Source organism: Hemitrygon akajei, unplaced genomic scaffold (genome assembly GCF_048418815.1).
Source record: "Hemitrygon akajei unplaced genomic scaffold, sHemAka1.3 Scf000037, whole genome shotgun sequence".
NCBI classification, from domain to species: Eukaryota; Metazoa; Chordata; class Chondrichthyes; order Myliobatiformes; family Dasyatidae; genus Hemitrygon; species Hemitrygon akajei.
In genome coordinates this window covers 6,299,644-6,320,214 of record NW_027331923.1, presented here as the reverse complement: position 1 = coordinate 6,320,214, position 20,571 = coordinate 6,299,644, and the positions used below count along the sequence as shown (strand labels likewise).

The 20,571-nt window shown below is 47.9% G+C and overlaps 2 protein-coding genes across 2 annotated transcripts in view; one reads left to right on the top strand and one right to left on the bottom strand.

Annotated features, from left to right (window-relative positions):
* Positions 1–20,571, bottom strand: part of LOC140720184 (uncharacterized) — a 94,983-nt gene that overhangs the window by 69,957 nt on the left and 4,455 nt on the right. The window lies entirely within an intron of this gene.
* LOC140720185 (nuclear factor 7, brain-like) lies at positions 2,730–9,970 on the top strand. The gene is made up of 5 exons (XM_073035068.1): positions 2,730–3,143; positions 3,778–3,873; positions 4,273–4,506; positions 8,837–8,859; positions 8,934–9,970. The coding sequence occupies exons 1-5, from the start codon at positions 2,733–2,735 to the stop codon at positions 9,088–9,090; spliced, it is 921 nt and encodes a 306-aa protein (XP_072891169.1). The 5' UTR covers positions 2,730–2,732; the 3' UTR covers positions 9,091–9,970.

Below are 20,571 nucleotides of genomic sequence, written 5' to 3'. Positions count from 1 at the left end.
CCACAACACGGACCCCTGTGGAACACCACTGGTAACTGGCTGCCAAACAGAGTTGGATCCCTTTATTCTCACTCTCTGTTTCCTGCCAATCAGCCACTGTTTTATCCACATATGTAAATTTCCCATAATTCCATGGGCTCTTATCTTGTTTAGCGGCCTCATATGCGGCACCTTGTCAAAGGCCTTCTGAAAATCCAAATACACAACATCCACTGCATCTCCCTTGTCTAGCCTACTTGTAATTTCCTCAAAAAATTGCACTAGGTTTGTCAGGCAGGATTTTCCTTCAAGGAAACCATGCTGAGTTCTGCCTATCTTGTCTTATCACTCCAGATACTCGGTAACCTCATCCTTGACAATCGACTCCAACAACTTCGCAACCACTGATGTCAATCTAACAGTTCTATGATTTTCTTTTTGCTTCCTTGCCGTCTTCTTAAATAGCGGAGTGACATTTGCAATCTTCCACTCCTCCGGAACCATGCCAGAATCTATCGACTTTTGAAAGATCATTGCTAATGCCTCCGCGATCTCCACAGATACTTCCTTCAGAACACGAGGGTGCATTCCATCTGGTCTGGGAGATTTATCTACCCTTAGACTATTCAGCTTCCTGAGTACTTTCTCTGTCGTAATTGTGACTGCACATATATCTCTTCCCTGACACCCTTGAGTATCCGGTATACTGCTGATATCTTCCTCAGTGAAGACAGATGCAAAATACTCGTTCAGTTCCTCAGCCATCTCCTTATCTCCAATTAAAATTTCTCCAGCCTCATTTTCTATCTGTCCTGTATCTGCTCTCACCTGTCTTTTTATATACTTGAACAAGTCCTGCTGTTCCTGCCCAACCCTGTCAATATCCTGTGAGATTGAGCCTGTCCCTTTTTGAGTCCCTGATTGAGTCTCAGTCAAACCACCTCCGATTTCACTCATTTTGATACAGGTCCAGTACGATGATAGCTTGTGGGAGCATCTCAATGGACGGTAAGTGAGTGCAGTCATCCTGTGTTGTTCCCGAGCCTGATGGTTGAGGGGTAGTAACTGTTCCTGAACCTGGTGGTGCGAGTCCTGAGGCTCTTGTACCTTCTACCTGATTGCAGCAGTGAGAAATAGCCTGGCCTGGGTGGTGAGCATCTCTGATGATGGATGCTGCTCTACTCCGACAGCGTTTCATGTCGATGTGCTCAGTGGTTGGGAGGATCCACCCGGGATGTACCGGGCCGAATCCAACACCTTGTGTCGGTTCATCAGGAGGGCGATGAACTACTTTGATCAGCGTGCCAAACCTTACCTGGGGAGAGGAAGATTGCTAATGCCTCCGCAATCTCCACTGCTACTTCCTTCAGAACACGAGGGTGCATTCCATCTGGTCTGGGAGATTTATCTACCCTTAGACTGAGGGAAATGGCAGTCGAGATTTCGAGTTGAGACAGTCCAGCTGAAGGATCTGAAAGTCGATTGTACATTTCCGGGCATGCAGGAAATCACTCCCACAGCGCGCTGCCCCGAGATTACTGCAGTGGAGACGAGACGGTCACTCACCTCTTTGCGGACTGTGGGCTGGCGGAGATTTGTGGAGAAAGATGCAAGGGTCTGTGCCACAGGAACTGCGTGACAGAAGGCTCACTGATCTTCGGGTAAAGACATTGCACGGTTTATCCCTGTGAATATTTCATGGTGAATAATGCTTACTTTGATTTTTTTAAAAACATCAACATCTGGGCTCTGTCCAGAATTGTGGAAACTGGCCTTTCACTGGAGCTGGGACAGACATGGGTAAAGTCAGAAAGTTTCTTCAGGACTTCACCGACCAAAATAATCCTTTCCACCCTGTGACGTGGAATGTCCGGTCCTATACTTTCCCCTGCAGCCACAGCATCTGTCTTGTCACAGCACAATATTCTCTCGACATCCCCACTTTCATGGCATGAGCTAATTTAATAGTTGTTTTAAATAGTTACTTAACCCCTGTTTTACCCCCCAGTCTGACTCTCTTTACACCGTGAGAGAAAAAAATAAAAACCGAGCTGCTGGAGGAACTCAACAGGTCAGGCAGCATCTGAGTGAAATGGCAATCGAGATTTCGGGTTGAGACAGTCCAGCTGAAGGATCTCGACCTGAAAGTCGATTTTACATTTCTCTCCACAGATGTTGTCTGACGCTCTCAGTCCCTCGGAGATTCCAACATCTGCAGTCTCTTGGGCCTCTCTTTTCAGAACTTGTCCCTTTCAGTCCTGCCTCAGACTGAACCAGGCTCTTCTCTCCGGCTTCATTTCTGTTCTGCTTCTTCTTTAGCTCATCACGCCTACCGGGACACAGGCTGCCAACAGCAGCGCGTCAGTGTCCCCTGTCCAGGGCGAAGGTTACCGGCCCTGTGGCTTCTCCTTTCTCCACCCGACTTCAACCGCCTTTGGAGGTTCATTTGACATTTCTGTGCACTGCCGCTTTTCGGGACGAGGTTGTAAACCCCAGGCCCAGAGCCGCTACTTTCGCAGCCGGGCTTAGGCAGTCCACGGCCGAGTTTTCATTTCTGGTCAGATCTGTTTAATGTGTTGCTGATCCCACGCTGCGATGGAAATTACCACCATTACTTCCCATTGAACACATCCAGCAGCAGAATGTTCATTCCCCGAGTCTGCAGCGCGCGTAGTGGACAATCGCGGTACTGCAGGGGATCAGCAGCTCCCGGAACGAGAAAGCATTCTGAATCAGGAAGTGCTGGAGTTAACATGGCTTCGAAAGAACAGGCCGAGAGTTTAACCGAGGAGGTAATTTGTTCCATCTGCCTGGATTTCTTCGCCGATCCGGTATCACTGGAGTGTGGACACAACTTCTGTCGCTCTTGTATCACACGGTATTGGGAAAGGGAGGAGAGAAACTCCTGTCCGGAATGTAGAGAGGAGTTTGCTGACCGCACCCTCAGGGCCAGTCGGGCCTTAGCAAATCTAACACAAAAAGTTCGGAATCTAAACCTGAATCGGGAAGGGAAGGAAAGTAAACGTCACTGCGAGGAACATGAGGAAGAACTGAAGCTGTTTTGTGAAACGGACAAAACACTGATCTGTGTGATCTGTGCAGTGGCGGAGGAACACCGAGAGCACCGCTTCAGGCCGATTAAAGAAGCTGTTAACATCTACAAGGTAAAACGAACCCGAATTTGATACTCACCCCATCGTCCACTGTCCACGATACGAGCCTCCATAAACAACACATCATCCCCCCACCGTTCGCCATCTCCAATGGGACTTTGCCACGAAGTACATCTTTCCCTCCAAAAGCCCACTCCTACCCTCCACCATTACAACTCTCCGCGCTCTATAGGGATCGCTGTCTACACAACTCCCTTTTATCCACTCGCTCCTCCCCACTGGTCTCTCTCCTGACACCGATACCTGCAAACGGGACAAGTGCTACACCTGACTCCTACCAACCCCTGCCTCACCACCATTCAGGGCTCCAAACAGCCCCAAATCACTCCGTTTCCCCCATAGTCGATTGTCCTCTCGTATTAGATTCCTTCTTCTCCAGCTCTTTACCTCTTCCACCTGTCCCCTCTCAGCTGGTTCTCGTCCCCAAACTTTTTTCTGGCTTCTGTCCCATTCCTTCCCAGTCCTAATGAAGGGTCTCATCCCGGAACACCGACTGTTTATTTCCCCTGAATAGATGCTGCCTGACTCACTGAGTTCCTCCGGCATTTTGTGTGATAATCGGGTTTGATCACCTGTTTCTTTTGATGCATCTTTGTTTCTATTTGCTTCACTCTATGACTTCCAGGATCAGCTAAAATCTTCCTTAGACTCACTCACAAAAAAGAACTTAGACTTCCAGGAAAAGGAGCAGCAACAGAAAGAGAAGATTTCCGGAGTTCAGGTGAGGCTTCCTGAGTGGAATTTCTGATATTACTGTAGAGTTTTGCTCCATTTAATGCAGAATAGCCGAGTATCGCAGCTCCAGTGACCTGGGTTCGATCCTGACCTCTGCTGCTGTCTCTGTGGAGTTTTCATGCTCTCCTTGTGGCCATGACAGTTTCAGACACATTCCAAGAACCTGCTGGATGAATGGTTAATTATAATTAACCCTATGAAGGTGGAGGAGGGTGTATGTGAATCAGGTGGGCGCTAAAGGGGAGAATACGTTTTAGGAAAACGTGAGTGAATGGGAATGTTTCAGAGCTAGCATGGACATTAATGGACCAAATGGTCTCCTTAATGTCATCGGGAAATACAACACAGCAATACAGTAAACTAATCTTCACCTTTCATTCGACAGGAACAGTCACACAGCCTTCAATCCCACATCACATCCCAGTTTGCTGAACTGCGCCAGATTATCACTGAGAAAGAGCAGAGCTTACTCAGGGATCTCAGGGAAGAAGAGAAGAGGATTCTCGACACAATGGAGAAAAATCTACTAGCTCTCCAAGAGAATATAAGGATTATTCAGGAGGAAATCACTAAGTTAAAAGAACAGATGGATCAAAAAGACGGTGTGATATTTCTCAAGGTGAGGGATTCTATTTCAATTTGTTTCTGTCAAAGGGCAATAAATGAACAGTGGTATATTTGAAATAAACACAGTACAGCGGCCAATTCTAACAAATCAATTGCCGCTGCTGGTGACCTCACACAGATTGTTAGACTTGTATGACGAGCCTCCAATCACACGGATAATGACCTTCCAAAATGTCGACGATATGTATTCGATCTTTTATCTGCAACAGACAATCAGGAAGCAATTAAACTTCAGCGAAATTAATCGCAAATTAATCAGCAACTAAGCGGTTAACAAACGATATCATATCCGTCCATCCTCAGCACAAAACTGCCCAGAACAAAGCATGGATATGTAACTTATTCCCTTCACTATTACCACACCCCACACGCGTGACTAGTTACCATAACAATCACGTGACACGGAATACAATGCAGACAGGGCCATCAAAGACAGAAAACAGATGCGTTGCTCCTAGACACAGCATTTACAAATGGCAGTAAACTGTTTCTCACCAGACAATTGATACAACTATTCAGGGTTATTGTTGTTGTCCTAAAATTGGACTTAAAACAACTCCTGTACATCGCAGGACAGAATGTAATCATTTCTGAAATGATTTACTCTGATTATAACACAGGGTTGCTGATTGTGCCCTTAATTATCTCATTCAATATCCTCTAAAACTCCCATTAACACCCAGTTCCAGTCACAGGCTGTGAGTGTGTCTGGTGCGGTGGGTGTGAGGGTCTCTCTGTCAATCAGTGAGAACAAAGAATACAACCCACACATCAGACTGATCCTCTTTGTCCGGTTTCAGTCAGATTAGGGAAACTTTCACTGTTTCTTTAATTTTTCAGATAAATTTCACATTAGAAACGTAGAAATATAAACATTGAAAACAATACAGGCCTTTCAGACCACAATGCTGTGCCGAAGATGTCCTTACTTTAGAAATTACCCTGGGTTACCCATAGCCCTCTATCTTTCTGAGCTCCATGTACCTCTCCAGGAGTCTTTTAAAAGTCCCCATTGTATCCACATCCACTGCCGTTTCCGGCAGCCCATTCCACGCACTCAGCACTCTCTGCGTAAAAATATTACCCTGACATCTTCTCTGTACATTCTTCCAAGCACATTAAAACTGTGTCCTCTCGTGTTAGCCGTTTCAGCCCTGGGAAAAATCCTCTGACTCTGATCAATGCCTCTCACCATCTTATACATCCCAATCAGGTCACCTCTCATCCTCCGTCGTTCCAAGGAGGAAAGGCCGAGTTCACTCACCTTACTCTCATAAGGAATTCTCCCCAATCCAGGAAACATTCTTGTAAATCTCCTCTGCACCCTTTCTATTGCTTCCACATCCTTCCTGTAGTGAGGTGACCAGAACTGAGCACAGTACTCCAAGTGGGGTCTGACCAGGGTCCGATATAGCTGTAACATTACCTCATGGCTCCATAGCTCATTACCATGGTTGATGAAGGCCAATGCACCGTATGCCTTCTTCACCACAGATTCAATTTGTGTAGCAGATTTGAGTGTCCTATGGACTTGGACCTCAAGATCCCTCTGATCCTCCACACTGCCAAGAGTCTTACTATTCATACTATAGTCTGCCATCATATTTGACCTACCAGAGTGAACCACCTCACACTTATCTGGGTTAAACTCCATCTGCCACTTCTCAGCCCAGTTTTGCATCCTATCAATGTCCTGCTGTAAACTCTGACAGCCCTCCACACTATCCACAACACCTCCAACATTTGTGTCATCGGCAAATTTACTAACACATCACTCCATTTCCTCATCCAGGTCATTTATAAAAATCACAAAGAGAAGGGGTCCCAGAACAGGGCCCTGAGGCAGACCACTGGTCACCGACCTCCATGCAGAATATGACTCGTCTACAACCACACTTTGTCTTCTGTGGGCAAGCCAGTTACAACCATAGAACACTACGGCATAGTACGTGCCCTTCAACCCTCCATGTTGTGCCGACCCATATAATCCTTTAAAAAAAGTACTAAACCCACACTACCCCATAACGCTCCATTTTTCTTTCATCCATGTGCCTGTCCAAGAGGTTCTTACATACCCCTGTTTTAGTCTCCACCACTACCCCTGGAAAGTCATACCAGGCACTCACAACCCTCTGTGTAAAAAACTTACCCCTGATGTCTCCCCTAAACATTCCTCCCTTAATTTTATACCTATGCCCTCTGGTGTTTGCTATTTGTTCCCTGTGAAATAGGTACTGATTATACACCCCATCTATGCCTCTCATAAACTTGTAGACCTCTATCAAGTCCCCTCTCATTCTTCTACGCTCCAAAGAGAAAAGTCCCAGCTCTGCTAACCTTGCTTCATATGACTTGTTCTCCAAACCAGGCAACATTTTGATAAATCTCCTCTGCACCCTCTCCATAGCTTCCACATCCTTGCTATAATGAGGTGATCAGAATAGAACACAATTCTCTAAGTGCAGTCTCACCAGAGATTTGTAGAGTTGCAACATGACCTCTCTACTCTTGAACTCAATCGCCCTGTTAATGAAGCCTCGCATCCCATAGGCCTCCTTAAGTACCCTATCAACCTGTGCAGCGACCTTGAGGGATGTATGGATTTGAACCCCAAGGTCCCTTTATTCATCCACACTCTTAAGTAACTGACCATTAATCCTGTACTCAGTCTTCTGGTTTGTCCTTCCAAAATGCATCACCTCACACTTGTCCAGATTGAACTTCATCAGACATTTTTCTGCCCAGCTCTGCAGCCTTTTGTAACCTTTGACCACCTACAACTCCATCAACAACTCCTCCAATCTTTGTGTCATCCGTAAACTCATTCACCCATCCTTCCACCTCTACATCCAAGTCATTTATAAAAATCACAAATAGCAGGGGTCCCAGGACAGATCCCTGTGACAGGTGTGGTTGAACAAATCAATGTCCCCTTAGATCCCTTGCTGAAATCCATATGCTCTACATCAATATGTTTTGTCACATCCTCAAAAAATTCAATCAGGGTCATAAGGAACGACCTGCCTTTGACAAAGCCATGCTGACTATTCGTAATCATATTAAGCCTCTCTAAATATACATGAATCCTGCCTCTCAGGATCTTCTCCATTGACTTACCAACCACTGAAGTAACACTCACTGGTCTATAATATCCTGGACCATCTCTACTCCCTTTCTTGAATAAGCGAATGACATCTGCATCCCTCCAATCCTCCGGAACCGCTCCCCTTCCTATTTATGATGCAAAGATCATCACCAGAGGCTAAGCAATCTCCTCCCTCACCTCCCACAGTGGCCTGGGGTACATCTCGTCCGGTCTCCATCAGAAACAATCTCCTCCCACAGTGGCCTGGGGTACATCTCGTCCGGTCTCCATCAGAAACAATCACCTCTCACAGTGGCCTGGGGTACATCTCGTCCGGTCTCCATCAGAAACAATCTCCTCCCACAGTGGCCTGGGGTACATCTCGTCCGGTCTCCATCAGAAACAATCTCCTCCCACAGTGGCCTGGGGTACATCTCGTCCGGTCTCCATCAGAAACAATCTCCTCCCACAGTGGCCTGGGGTACATCTTGTCCGGTCTCCATCAGAAAAATCTCCTCCCACAGTGGCCTCGGGTACATCTCGTCTGCTCCCCATCAGAAACAATCTCCTCCCACAGTGGCCTGGGGTAAATCTCGTCCGGTCTCCATCGGAAACAATCTCCTCCGACAGTGACCTGGGGTACATCTCGTCCGGTCTCCATCAGAAATAATCTCCTCCCACAGTGGCCTGGGGTACATCTCGTCCGGTCTCCATCAGAAACAGGCCATTCGGTCCATCATTTTCTATCAATTTCCCTGCTTCAGAATTCTCCTCCCACTTACTGACCACACCCAGCAATAGAGCCTCGAACTCGATGGTCGCTCACGTGTTTATCCAGTTTCCCCATTACATTCAATCTCTGCTGTTCCGCTTCAACCACTCCTGTGGCAGCGAGTTCCTCTTCACTAAAATTCTTATGGGATTTATTAAAATCCATCTGGAATTTCATCTCCCACAATTCTTCCCATAAAGAGAGGTATATCCCCCTCCCTCCCGCTCACAAATAAATCCATCACTGATCATAAATTCCTACATCTTATCACTCTGACATCATATCCAGGTGATAACGCACAGCCTGTCCTGTCTTCCCTGTAATTTAACCCATGGTTCTGTATTGTCCATGTGTGTGAGTGATTGCAGGAGTGGGAATTTTCAACACCTTGTAATGATTTGGATGAAATTCAGGATGTGGACAGTAAGTCCAAGTCTAATCCGATTTGTGTTTGATTTATTTCAGGAGGAAGCTCATTGGAACAGGAGGTAGGACATACTCTTTAGTGAAAACCTGTATAGTTCAAAATTGCAGTTCATAACCAGCAGTTTAATATTTACAGGATTAATGACAATGTCCAGGAATTGGCAGTGACAGATGAGACCCTACCGGTTGAAAAATTCGATCACCTCTATTTGTTGAACACAGTGCTGAGAGAAACACTTGATGCCATTAACCGAGGTAAAACTACAAAGATTCATTTCTCCTTGTTCAATTAAGTTCCAAGTTGAAGCAAGGATTGGCTGTGATAATGGACTGAAGGGGAACTGAATTTTATTCCACATCAACCCCACCGACTGGGAGGGATCACTGTCATATGGTCAGCTGGAGATGTCAGACCCCTGGACACACCAGCACAGGGTCACAATACAACCAATACACAGGACTGGCAGATGAACCACTGTGTCCTGATCCCAGGCACACTGCACTAACACACCAAGACATGAATTTGAATCCTACCACAGGAGCTGGGAATTTAATACTGACTTGATGATATTTTAGGGAATAAAAGCGGGTATCAGTGTGGTGACCGGGATTGTCAGGAAAATACACAAGTCCTTCATGTGCCCTGTGAGTGCAGACTCTGACTGACACAGGTCTTCACCCCACCCCCTCCTGAACCCGCAACTCTCACTGATGTTAGATGGAGAAGTGGGGAGCTGTAGTGACAGGGGACTGAATCGTCAGGGGAGCAGACAGGAGAATCTGTGGATGTGAACGGGACACCCGAATGGTATGTTGCCTCCCAGGTGCCAGGGTCAGGGACGTCTCGGATCGTGTCCACAGCATTTCCAGAGAGGAAGAGAAAACAGCCAGATATCCTGGTACATATTGGTACCAGTGACACAGGAAGTAAAAGCAAATTGGTCCTGAAGAGAGAATTTAGAGAGCTCAGTAGAAAACTGAGAAGCAGTACCTCCAGGGTTGTAATTTCTGGAATGTTGTCTGTGCCACGTGCCGGTGTGGGTAGGAACAGGACGTTTTGGCAGATAAATGTGTGGCTGAGAAGCTGCTGCAGGGGGCAGAGCTTCAGCTTCTTGGATCATTGGGATCACTTCTGGGGGAAGTATGACCTGTTCAAAAGTGACAGGTTGCACCTGAACCCAAGGGGGAAAAATATTCTCTCAGACAGGTTCGATAGAGCTGTTGGGGAGGATTTCAACTAATTTGGCAGTGGGGGGGGGGAACGAGAGTGAAGGGACTCTGGGTAGGACTGATGGTAAAAATACAAAGATAGCGTGCAGTCAGACTGTCAGATAGGGCGGACAGATGCGGGTACAGAATTGCAGCCAGCAGGGTGAGTATCAGTGCATTAGGGTCACAGAATCAAAAAGGATGGCAAATACAGAACTCAAAGTGTTAGATCTCAATGCATGGAGTATAAAAAATAAGGTTACAGATTGTCGGGTGTGATGTTGTAGCCATCGCTGAATCGTGACTGAAGGACGGTTGCAGTTGGGAGCTGAATGACCAAGGTTACACTATGTATCGGTGGTATAGGAAAGTAGGCAGAGGGGGTGACATGGCTCTGATGGTAAATCAGTAGAAATTTGTGACATAAGGTATGAAGATGTTGAATCCTTGTGGGTTGAGTTATGAAACTACAAATGTAAAAGGACCCTGATGACAGTTATATACAGTCACTCCAACAGTAGCTGGGATGTGGACCACAGATTACAACTGGAAATAGAAAAGGCATGTCAAAAGGACAAATGTTATGTTAGTCATGGGAGATTTGAACATGCAGTTGAATTGGGAAAATCAGGTTGGTAATGGATCTCAGGAGAGTGAATTTGTTCAATGACTAAGAGGTGGCTTTTTAGAGCAGTTTGTCCCTGAGCCGACTAGGAAATCAGCTCTACTGGATTGGGTGTTATGTATTGAACCGGAGGTGATTAGGAAACTTAAGGTAAAATAACCATTAGGAGGCAGTTCTCACAACATGACAGAGTTCAATTTGAAATTTGTTAAGGAGAAAGTAAAGTCTATGACGTTGTAGTATTTCACTGGAGGAAAGGAAATTACAGTGGTCTGAGAGAGGAGTAAGCCAAAGTAAATTGGAAGGAGAAGCTGGTAGTGATGAGAGCAGAGCAGAAATAGTGTCAGTTTCTAGGAAACTGAGGAAGGTGAAGGATAGGTGATTCCAAAAATAAATAAATACTCAAATGGCAAAACAGTACAACCGTGGCTGACAAGGGAAGACAAGCTGATGTAAAAGCAAAAGAGAGGGTATTCAACAAAGCAAAAATTAGTAGGAAGACAGAGGATTGGGAAGCTTTTAAATATATACAGAGAGGAACTAAACAAATTATTGGAAGGGAAAAAATGAAACATGAAATTGAATTGAATTGAATTGACTTTATTACTTTCATCCTTCATATACACGGAGTAAAAACCTTTAGGTTACGTCTCTAATTGTGCAAAGTGCAAATTATAGTAATTTATGATAAATAATATGTATAACATACTAGACAATATAACATAGAAATACAGTTGTGTCAGCATGAGTTAATCAGTCTGATGGCCTGGTTGAAAGTTGATGGCCTGTTGCTCCTGGATTTTATGCTGCGGTACCGTATCCCGGATGGCAGTAACTGGTACAGTTTGTGGTTGGGGTGACGCAGATCTCCAATGATCCTTCAGGCCCTTTTTACACATCTGCCTTTGTAAAACAAGCTAGCAAACCGAATCAAATTGTGTTTCGTATTGTAAAAAATAGAGAAGAGAGTGGATATAGGATCGCTTGGAAATGAGGCTGGATATATACTAACGGGGGACAAAGAGATGGCAGATAAACTAAATGAGTACTTTGCATCAGTCTTCACCGTGGAAGACACTGGCACTGTGCCAGATGTTGAAGAGTGTGAGGGAAGAGAAGTGAGTGCAGTTACTGTTACAAGGGTGAAGGTGCTCAAAAAGCTGAAAGACTTAAAGGTACATAAGTCACCAGGACCAGATGAACTGCACCCTAGTGTTCTGAAAGAAGTAGCGGTCGACATTGTGGAAACATTTGAAATGATCTTTCAAAAATCATTGGTGGCAGAGGACTGGACAATTGCAAATGTCACTCTACTCTTTAGGAAGGAGGAAGGCAGCAGAAAGGAAATTATAGAGCAGTTAGCCTCACCTCTGTGGTTGGGAAGAAGTTAGTGTCAATTGTTATGTATGAGGTTATGGAATACTTGGTGACACTGGACATGATAGGACAAGTCAGCCTGGATTTCTTAAGGGAATATCCTGCCTGACAAACCTGTTGGAATTCTTTGAGGAGATTACAAGTAGGATAGATAAAAGGGATGCAGTGGATGTTGTATATTCGGAATCGCAGAAGGACGTTGACAAGGTGCCACACATGAAGCTGCTTACCAAGTTAAGAGCTCATGGTATTACAGAAAGTTATTGGGTTAGTTAGAGCACTGGCTGACTGGTAGGAAACAGCAAATGAGGGTAAAGCGATCCTTTTCAGGTTGGCTGCCAGTAACTAATGGTATTCTACAGGGGTCATCAATTTATGCTGTATATCCGTATACCCACCTCTCTCTCTGTGGGAATGTTACCCCATAGATCCCTCATAAAAAAACTCTGTCTCACTTTCAATCTGAGCTCTCTGGTTATGTACTCCCATTTCTCGGAAAAAGACTCACTTTATCTAAGTCCTTTATGAATGTGTTCAGGGGTCATCGCTCAACATTCTACACTCCAGCTAAATAGCCCGAGCTTATACACGCTCTGCTTTTAACCCAAGTCCTGGTAACATCCTCCTGAAGCCTCCTGTCCAGTGTAATGACATGCTCCCCATATTCGGGAACCGGAAATGCAGACAATACTCCAAGTGTGGTCTATCATCGACATCAAAGACCTTACTTCAGTTCATGTGGACAGTGTTGAATAGGCTGATGAGTACAGTACAGGACTGAAGGTGTTGTTTTTGAATGCACCAGTATACGGAATAAGGTAGATGATGTTGTAGCACAGGTAGAGATTGGCAGGTGTAACGTTGTTGGCTTCACTGAGTTGTGGTGGAAAGGAGATCCTGGCTTGAAGCTCAACATTCAAGGATACACCTTGTATTCAAAGGACAGGCAGGTAGGCAGAGAGGCTGGGGAGGATCTGTTGGTAAAGAATGAAATGAAATGTTTAGAGAGAGGTGAGGTAGTATTGGAAGATGTCGAATCATTATGGGTAAAGTTCAAAAACTGCAAGGGTAAAAAGACCCTGATGAGAGTGATGTACAGGCCTACAAACAGTAGCCATGAATAGAAATGGGATACAAATTACACCAGGAGATAGAGAAAAGGACAAGGAGTTAAATTGGGAAAATCATGAAGGTGCTGCATTCCAAGAGAAAGAATTTGTACAATGCCTCCATGATGGCTTTTTAGATCCGCTTGTGGTTGAGCCCAATGGGAGAAAGGCAATTCCAGAGTGGGATTTGTATAATGAACCAGATATGATTTGGGAGATTATGGTAAAAGAACCTTTTAACATAAAATGATAGAATTCACCCCAGAGGTTGAGAGGGAGATAGCGTCAGATGTATCAGTATCAGAGTGGAGTAAAGTTAGTTATGGAGGCACGAGGGAGGAGCTGATCAAAGTAGATTGGAAGGGGACACGAGCAGGGATGATTGCAGAACAACAAAGACTGGAGCTCCAGGGGCAATTTGGATAGATAAATCCCAAAGATGAAGAAGTATTATACAGGGAGGATGAGGTAACCATGTCTGACAAGGGAAGTCAAAAACAGCATAAAAGCAGAAGAGAGGGCATACAACAGAGCAAAAATCAGCCGGATGTTGGAGTATCAAGAAGATTCTGTTCATTAACAGAAAGGAATTACAAAGCCATAAGGAGTGAAAATGAGATATGAGGGAAAGCTTGCCAACAATACTCAAGAGGACAGAAAATGTAAAGGGTAAAAGAGAGGTGAGAGTGGATATTGGATCCCTAGAAAATGACACTGGAGAGGAGAAATGTGAGATAAAGACATGGCAGAGGTACCTATTTAGTATTATGTGTCACTTTTGAAGATACCAACTGTATGTCAGAAATGTGAGAGTGTCAGGGGACAGAAATGAGTATTGCTGCTGTTACTGAGGAGAAAGTACATGGGACGATTGAAGATCTGAAGGTCCTGGACCAGATGGACTACACCCCAGTGTTTGGAAAGAGTTAGCTGAAGAGAATATGGGGACATTAGTGATGATCTTTCAAGAATCACTGGATATTTGGTCATTCAAGATGACTGGAAATTGCAACGGTCACTTCACTCTTTAGGAAGGGAGAGCAGTTGGGGAAAGAAAATTATAGGTGGGTTAGTCTGGATGTGGTGTACTTGGGAAGATGTTAGAGTCCAGTGTTAAGGACGAGCTTTCGGGTACATGGAGGCAAATGATAAAATAGAGCAAAGACAGCATGCCTTCCCTTAAGGGGAAATCTTGCCTGACAAATCTGTTGGAATTCTTCGAGGAACACAAAGCCAAGATAGACAAAGAATGATTTGGATGACAGAATTGTTGCCTCTGTGGCCAAGCTTGCAGACGATATGAAGAAAGGTGAAGGGGCAAGTAGTGCTGCAGAAGCTCGGAATCTGGGGAAGGACAGAGACAGATCAGGAAATGGGCAAATAAGTGATAGATGGATTGTCGAGTAGGGAAGTCGTGCATGCACTTTGGTAGAAGGATTAAAGGCATAGACAATTTTGTAAATTGGGAGAAAATTCAAAAATCAAAGGGACATGGGTGTCCTTGTGCAGGATTCCCTGAAGGTTAACTTGCAGTTTGTGTCAGTGGTAAGATCGGCAAACTCAATGTTTGCTTTCATTTCGAGATGATTAGAATACAAGAGCAAGGATGTAATTCTGAGGTTTTATAAGGCATCGGTCAGACCACACTTGGAGTATTGTGAGCAGTTTTGGGTCCCTTCTATTGGAAAACATGTACTGGCATTGGAGAGGGTCCGGGAGGTTCACAAGAATGATTCAGGGAATGAAAGAGTTAACATATGAGGAGTGTTTGATGGTTCTGGGCCTGTACTCACAGGAGTTTAGAAGAATGGCTGATTTATTATCCCTCTCAACCCTATTCTCCCGCCTCCTCCTCATAACTTTTGAGACTCTGACTAATCAAGAACTTTACTTATCAACTTCTGCTTTAAAAATCAAGCAGGAGAAAATCTGCAGATGCTGGTAATCCAAGCTACACAGGTCCTGATGAAGGATCTCGCCAGATCTCTCTGACACCTGTCGGGAGAGAGTTGATGTTGGGAGGATGTGGGTGGGTCGAGAACGGTAAGCACAGCCTCCGACTATAGGGATGTCCATTTACGACAGAGATGAGGAGGAATTCCTTTATCCACAGGATAGTGAATCTGCCACAGGCAGCTGTGGAGGCCAAATAATTGAGTATATTTAAAGCAGAGTAACACACACAAATTGTTGGTGGAACAGCAGGCCGGGAAGTTTCTATGGAAAAGAGTAAACAGTCCACTGTTTAGACTGAAACACTTCATCAGGACCTGTGTTGCTTAAAGGTTCCTGCAAATTCATCCCCTGTCCTAATGAGGGGCTGTGGGGGATGGGGTTGTGGGAAAGGGGACAAAGTCATCCTCATCTGCCATCTTTGCCCCCTCCAGCTTCTCATTACGTCTACACACACAGTTCACCCACAGGCTTTCCACCCCTCCCCCTCCTGGTTCAATCTGCCATTCATCTCTCCCCTACCGGTTCCCATTATCACCTCCTTTACTGTCTCAAACCATCACACTCCCCCACTTCACACTCACAAATGAAAGTGAACATTGTATGACGGGCCTGTTCCTGTGCTGTACTGCTCTATGTTCTCTGTTCCCAGTTTCGAAGTATGGGAGCAGATCTCAGGGAAACACAAAATTCTTTCAGGGGTCAACAGGCAGGAGTGAGGGAGGATGTTTCCCCTGTCTGAGGAGTCAAGGGTCAGGGGTCACTGTGTTTGGAATTCTCAGCACCCGTGGGGGGTGGAGGGGGTTTGGGGGTTCTTAGCCATTCAGTTCACAGAGCCATCGCCGTACAGCACAGAAATGTGCCCTTCGACCCATCATCTCTGTGCTGACCTATTTACCCATCCACATTCATCCCATTGGCTGGCATTAGGTCAGTCTCCCTCTGTGCTTTGCCTGTTGAAGTGTCTGTCCAAGTGTCTCTTAAACACAGAGGACTGGAGGCCTGTGACCTGCAGAGGTCGGTGCTGGGGCCATGTGTGTTTGACATTCATACTAATGATTTGGGGGAGAATGTAGGTGACATAGTTAGTAGGTTTGTGGGTGACACTAAAATTCATGGTATAGTGGATAGCAAAGAGGGTTATCTTGATTAACTCTAGAATTGTGTACAGGATCAATTTTTCAAATACATCTTGGCAAGACCGTGGGTAAGAAGGTGGAAAGGAATAATGGGCACATGGGACGAGCTCATTAAAGCAAGCTGGTCGGCAGGAACAAGTTGGGCCGAAGAGCCTCTGTGACCTCCTGTTTAAATCCATTCACTCACCCCCTTTCCATCTTAATCCACCCTTTTCCCGCACTCGTTTCTGCTGTCTATCTCCCCTACTTATTTCTGTACTTGAGGGAAGATGAAAGAGCTGATTGTGGGCTTCAGGAAGGGTAAGACGAGGGAGCACATACCAATCCTCATGGAGGATCAGAAGTGGAGAGAGTGAGCAGTTCAAAGTTCCTGGGTGTCAAGCTCTCAGAGGATCCCAGCATGCTGATGTAGTTATAAAGAAGGCGAGACAGCGGCTGCCCGAGTCTCCCCCCGATCCCCGGGGCCGCGCTGCCCGAGTCTCCCCCCGGTCCCCGGGGCCGCGCCGCCCGAGTCTCCTCCCCCCCCCCCCAATCCCCGGGGCCGCGCCGCCCGAGTCTTCCCCCCGATCCCCGGAGCCGCGCTGCCCGAGTCTCCCCCCGATCCCCGGGGCCGCGCTGTCCGAGTCTCCCCCCGATCCCCGGGGCCGCGCTGTCCGAGTCTCCCCCCGATCCCCGGGGCCGCGCTGCCCGAGTCTCCCCCCGATCCCCGGGGCCGCGCTGCCCGAGTCTCCCCCCGATCCCCGGGGCCGCGCTGCCCGAGTCTCCCCCCGATCCCCGGAGCCGCGCTGCCCGAGTCTCCCCCCGATCCCCGGGGCCGCGCTGTCCGAGTCTTCCCCCCCCCGCCACCCGATCCCCGGGTCCGCGCTGCCCGAGTCTCCCCCCGCTCCCGATCCCCGGGGCCGCGCTGCCCGAGTCTCCCCCCGATCCCCGGGGCCGCGCTGCCCGAGTCTCCCCCCGATCCCCGGGGCCGCGCTGCCCGAGTCTCCCCCCGATCCCCGGGGCCGCGCTGTCCGAGTCTCCCCCCGATCCCCGGGGCCGCGCTGCCCGAGTCTCCCCCCGATCCCCGGGGCCGCGCTGTCCGAGTCTCCCCCCGATCCCCGGGGCCGCGCTGCCCGAGTCTCCCCCCGATCCCCGGGGCCGCGCTGTCCGAGTCTCCCCCCGATCCCCGGGGCCGCGCTGTCCGAGTCTCCCCCCGATCCCCGGGGCCGCGCTGTCCGAGTCTCCCCCCGATCCCCGGGGCCGCGCTGTCCGAGTCTCCCCCCGATCCCCGGGGCCGCGCTGTCCGAGTCTCCCCCCGATCCCCGGGGCCGCGCTGTCCGAGTCTCCCCCCGATCCCCGGGGCCGCGCTGTCCGAGTCTCCCCCCGATCCCCGGGGCCGCGCTGTCCGAGTCTCCCCCCGATCCCCGGGGCCGCGCCGCCCGAGTCTCCCCCCGATCCCCGGGGCCGCGCCGCCCGAGTCTCCCCCCGATCCCCGGGGCCGCGCTGCGCGAGTCTCCCCCCGATCCCAGGGGCCGCGCCGCCCGAGTCTCCCCCCGATCCCCGGGGCCGCGCCGCCCGAGTCTCCCCCCGATCCCCGGGGCCGCGCCGCCCGAGTCTCCCCCCGATCCCCGGGGCCGCGCCGCCCGAGTCTCCCCCCGATCCCCGGGGCCCCGCTGTCCGAGTCTCCCCCCGATCCCCGGGGCCGCGCTGCCCGAGTCTCCCCCCGATCCCCGGGGCCGCGCTGCCCGATTCTCCCCCCGATCCCCGGGGCCGCGCTGCCCGAGTCTCCCCCCGATCCTCGGGGCCGCGCTGCCCGAGTCTCCCCCCGATCCTCGGGGCCGCGCTGCCCGAGTCTCCCCCCGATCCCCGGGGCCGCGCCGCCCGAGTCTCCCCCCGATCCCCGGGGCCGCGCTGTCCGAGTCTCCCCCCGATCCCCGGGGCCGCGCTGTCCGAGTCTCCCCCCCGATCCCCGGGGCCGCGCTGCCCGAGTCTCCCCCCGATCCCCGGGGCCGCGCTGCCCGAGTCTCCCCCCGATCCCCGGGGACTCTCTAATTCTCTGCTTCTCCCCCCAGTCTCTGTCACCCTGGATGTGGAAACGGCGAGTCCGTGTCTCGAGGTGTCTGAGGATCGGAAGAGTGTGAGATGGACCTGGACCGAGAGGAATCTCCCTGACACCGGGAAGAGATTCACATACTGGGAATGTGTGCTGGGATCGGAGGGATTCACATCGGGAAGACATTACTGGGAGGTGGAGGTGACGGGGAATCGGGACTGGTGTCTGGGAGTCGCCGCAGAGTCTGTGGAGAGGAAGGGATTGGTCAGTCCGAGTCCGGAGACCGGATTTTGGATCATCGGGCGACGTGGTGACGTGTTATATCGGGATTATGACGTGGACCGTGATCTCCCCTCCCCCGAGTTCGGTCTCCCTGCCGGTCCCATCCCCGGGAGGGTGGGAGTTTATCTCAGTTACGAGTCCGGGACAGTTTCATTTTACAACGCGGAGACCAAGTCCCATCTCCACACCTTCACTGGGAATAAATTCACGGGGAAACTTTATCCTTTCTTCATGACCTGGGATGAAAACCAGTGGCTGAGAATCTGCTCCGGTTCCGCTCCGGGTCTGTAAACGGGTCGGGTCCCGGGACCGGCGTCAGGAGTAAAGTCCCTGTAAATGTAAATGTGCGGAGAGTGCAGCCAAATACGTGGCTAAGGAGATGGTGCAGGAGGAGGGCTTCATGTTTCTGGACAATTGGGCTTTGTTCCCGGGAAGGTGGGGCCTGTTCCGACGGGACGGTTTGCCCCTGAACTGGAGGGGGACTAACATCCTTGCGGGTAGATTTGCCAGTGCTGCTCGGGGGGTGGGAGGGGGTGTTAAAAAGATTTGCAGAGGGAGGGGAACCAGAGTGTTAGAGCAGATAGTGAGGTGGAGGAGGATAAAGGTCATGCGAGGACTGCATGTATAGACAGAAATCAAAGGTTTGTACATTAGGTTGTAAATTTATTTTCAGAACTTTAGAAATTGTGGAAAACAAAGATTTCTAAAAAGATTTTGATGAAGAACATGACCAGAACATATGTGAAAAAGTGGCTACTTCAGTTTTACACCTATCGCAATAATTGTCTATGTTAGGAAATATTTTGGATAGTCTCTCCTTAGTTAAATAGTAAAAGTGAACAATTTTAAATTGAATTAAACACTGATTGGCACATATCAAAGAAGAATTGACTATCTTCATTAACAAAGGTCATATTAAGTTCTCTCTCCCAATCTTGTTTAATTTTTAGTGATTAAGGGGATCAGTATTTTTGCATTTATTTATTTTTATTTTCATTTATTTTGTGATGGTCGATTGATGACTTTTGAAGAGTTAATTAGCAAATATTCTCTCTCTCATACACACTTTCTGCAATATCTTCAGGTTAGATATTTTTTACAAAAATACTTTTCTAAGTTTACATATATTAATCTGATTTGTTGGATACTGTTTTGAATAAGAATCCTTTAGTAAGAGGTTTATACATGATAGAAATATTCGTTGTTTCAGATGTGATAGAGGGGGAGGAGTGGCATTACTAGTCAGGGAAAATATCACAGCTGTGCGTAGACAGGACAGACCGGAGGGCTTGTCTACAGAGGTCATATGGGTGGAGCTGAGGAACGGGAAAGGTGTGACCACACTAATAGGAGTGTATTATAGACCGCCCAATAGTCAGAGAGAATTGGAGGAGCAAACCTGTATAAAGATAGTAGACCGATGTAAGAAACAGGAAGTTGTAATAGTAGGGGATTTTAACTTCCCTCATATTGACTGGGACTCCGAAACTGTAAAAGGGCTAGATGGCTTGGAGTTTGTGAAATGTTTTCAGGAAAGTTTTCTAAATCAATATATAGAGGTACCTACGAGAGAGGATGCAATACTTGATCTCCTATTAGGAAACCAGACAGTCAGGTGACAGAAGTATGTGTAGGCGAACATTTTGGGTCCAGTGACCATAATATCATTAGTTTCACATTAATTATGGATAAGGATGGGTCTGGTCCTCGAGTTGAGGTTCTAAATTGGAGAAGGGCCAATTTTGTGGAAATGAAAATGGATCTAGGAAGAGTGGATTGGGATAAGTTTTTTTTTCTGGCAAGGATGTGTTTAGTAAGTGGAATGCCTCCAAATGTGAAATTTTGAGAGTGCAGTTTGCATCTTCCTGCCAGAATTAAAGGCAAAGTTAACAGGCATAGGGAACATTGGTTTTCAGGGGATACTGGTGATCTCGTTAAGAAAAAGAGAGAGGTGTATAGCAGGTAGAGGCAACAAAAAGCAAATGAGTATAGAAAACATAAGAAAATACTAAAGAAGGAAATCAGGAAGGAAAAAAAGAAGACATGAG

What these genes read in the sequence shown, in the direction of transcription:
- LOC140720185 (XM_073035068.1), top strand. Translation starts at nt 2,733, where the DNA reads ATGGCTTCGAAAGAACAGGCCGAGAGTTTAACCGAGGAGGTAATTTGT. An exon ending in ACGGTGTGATATTTCTCAAG is followed by an intron (nt 4,507 to 8,836) that starts GTGAGGGATTCT and finishes GATTTATTTCAG; the next exon opens with GAGGAAGCTCATTGGAACAG. An exon ending in GAAGCTCATTGGAACAGGAG is followed by an intron (nt 8,860 to 8,933) that starts GTAGGACATACT and finishes TAATATTTACAG; the next exon opens with GATTAATGACAATGTCCAGG.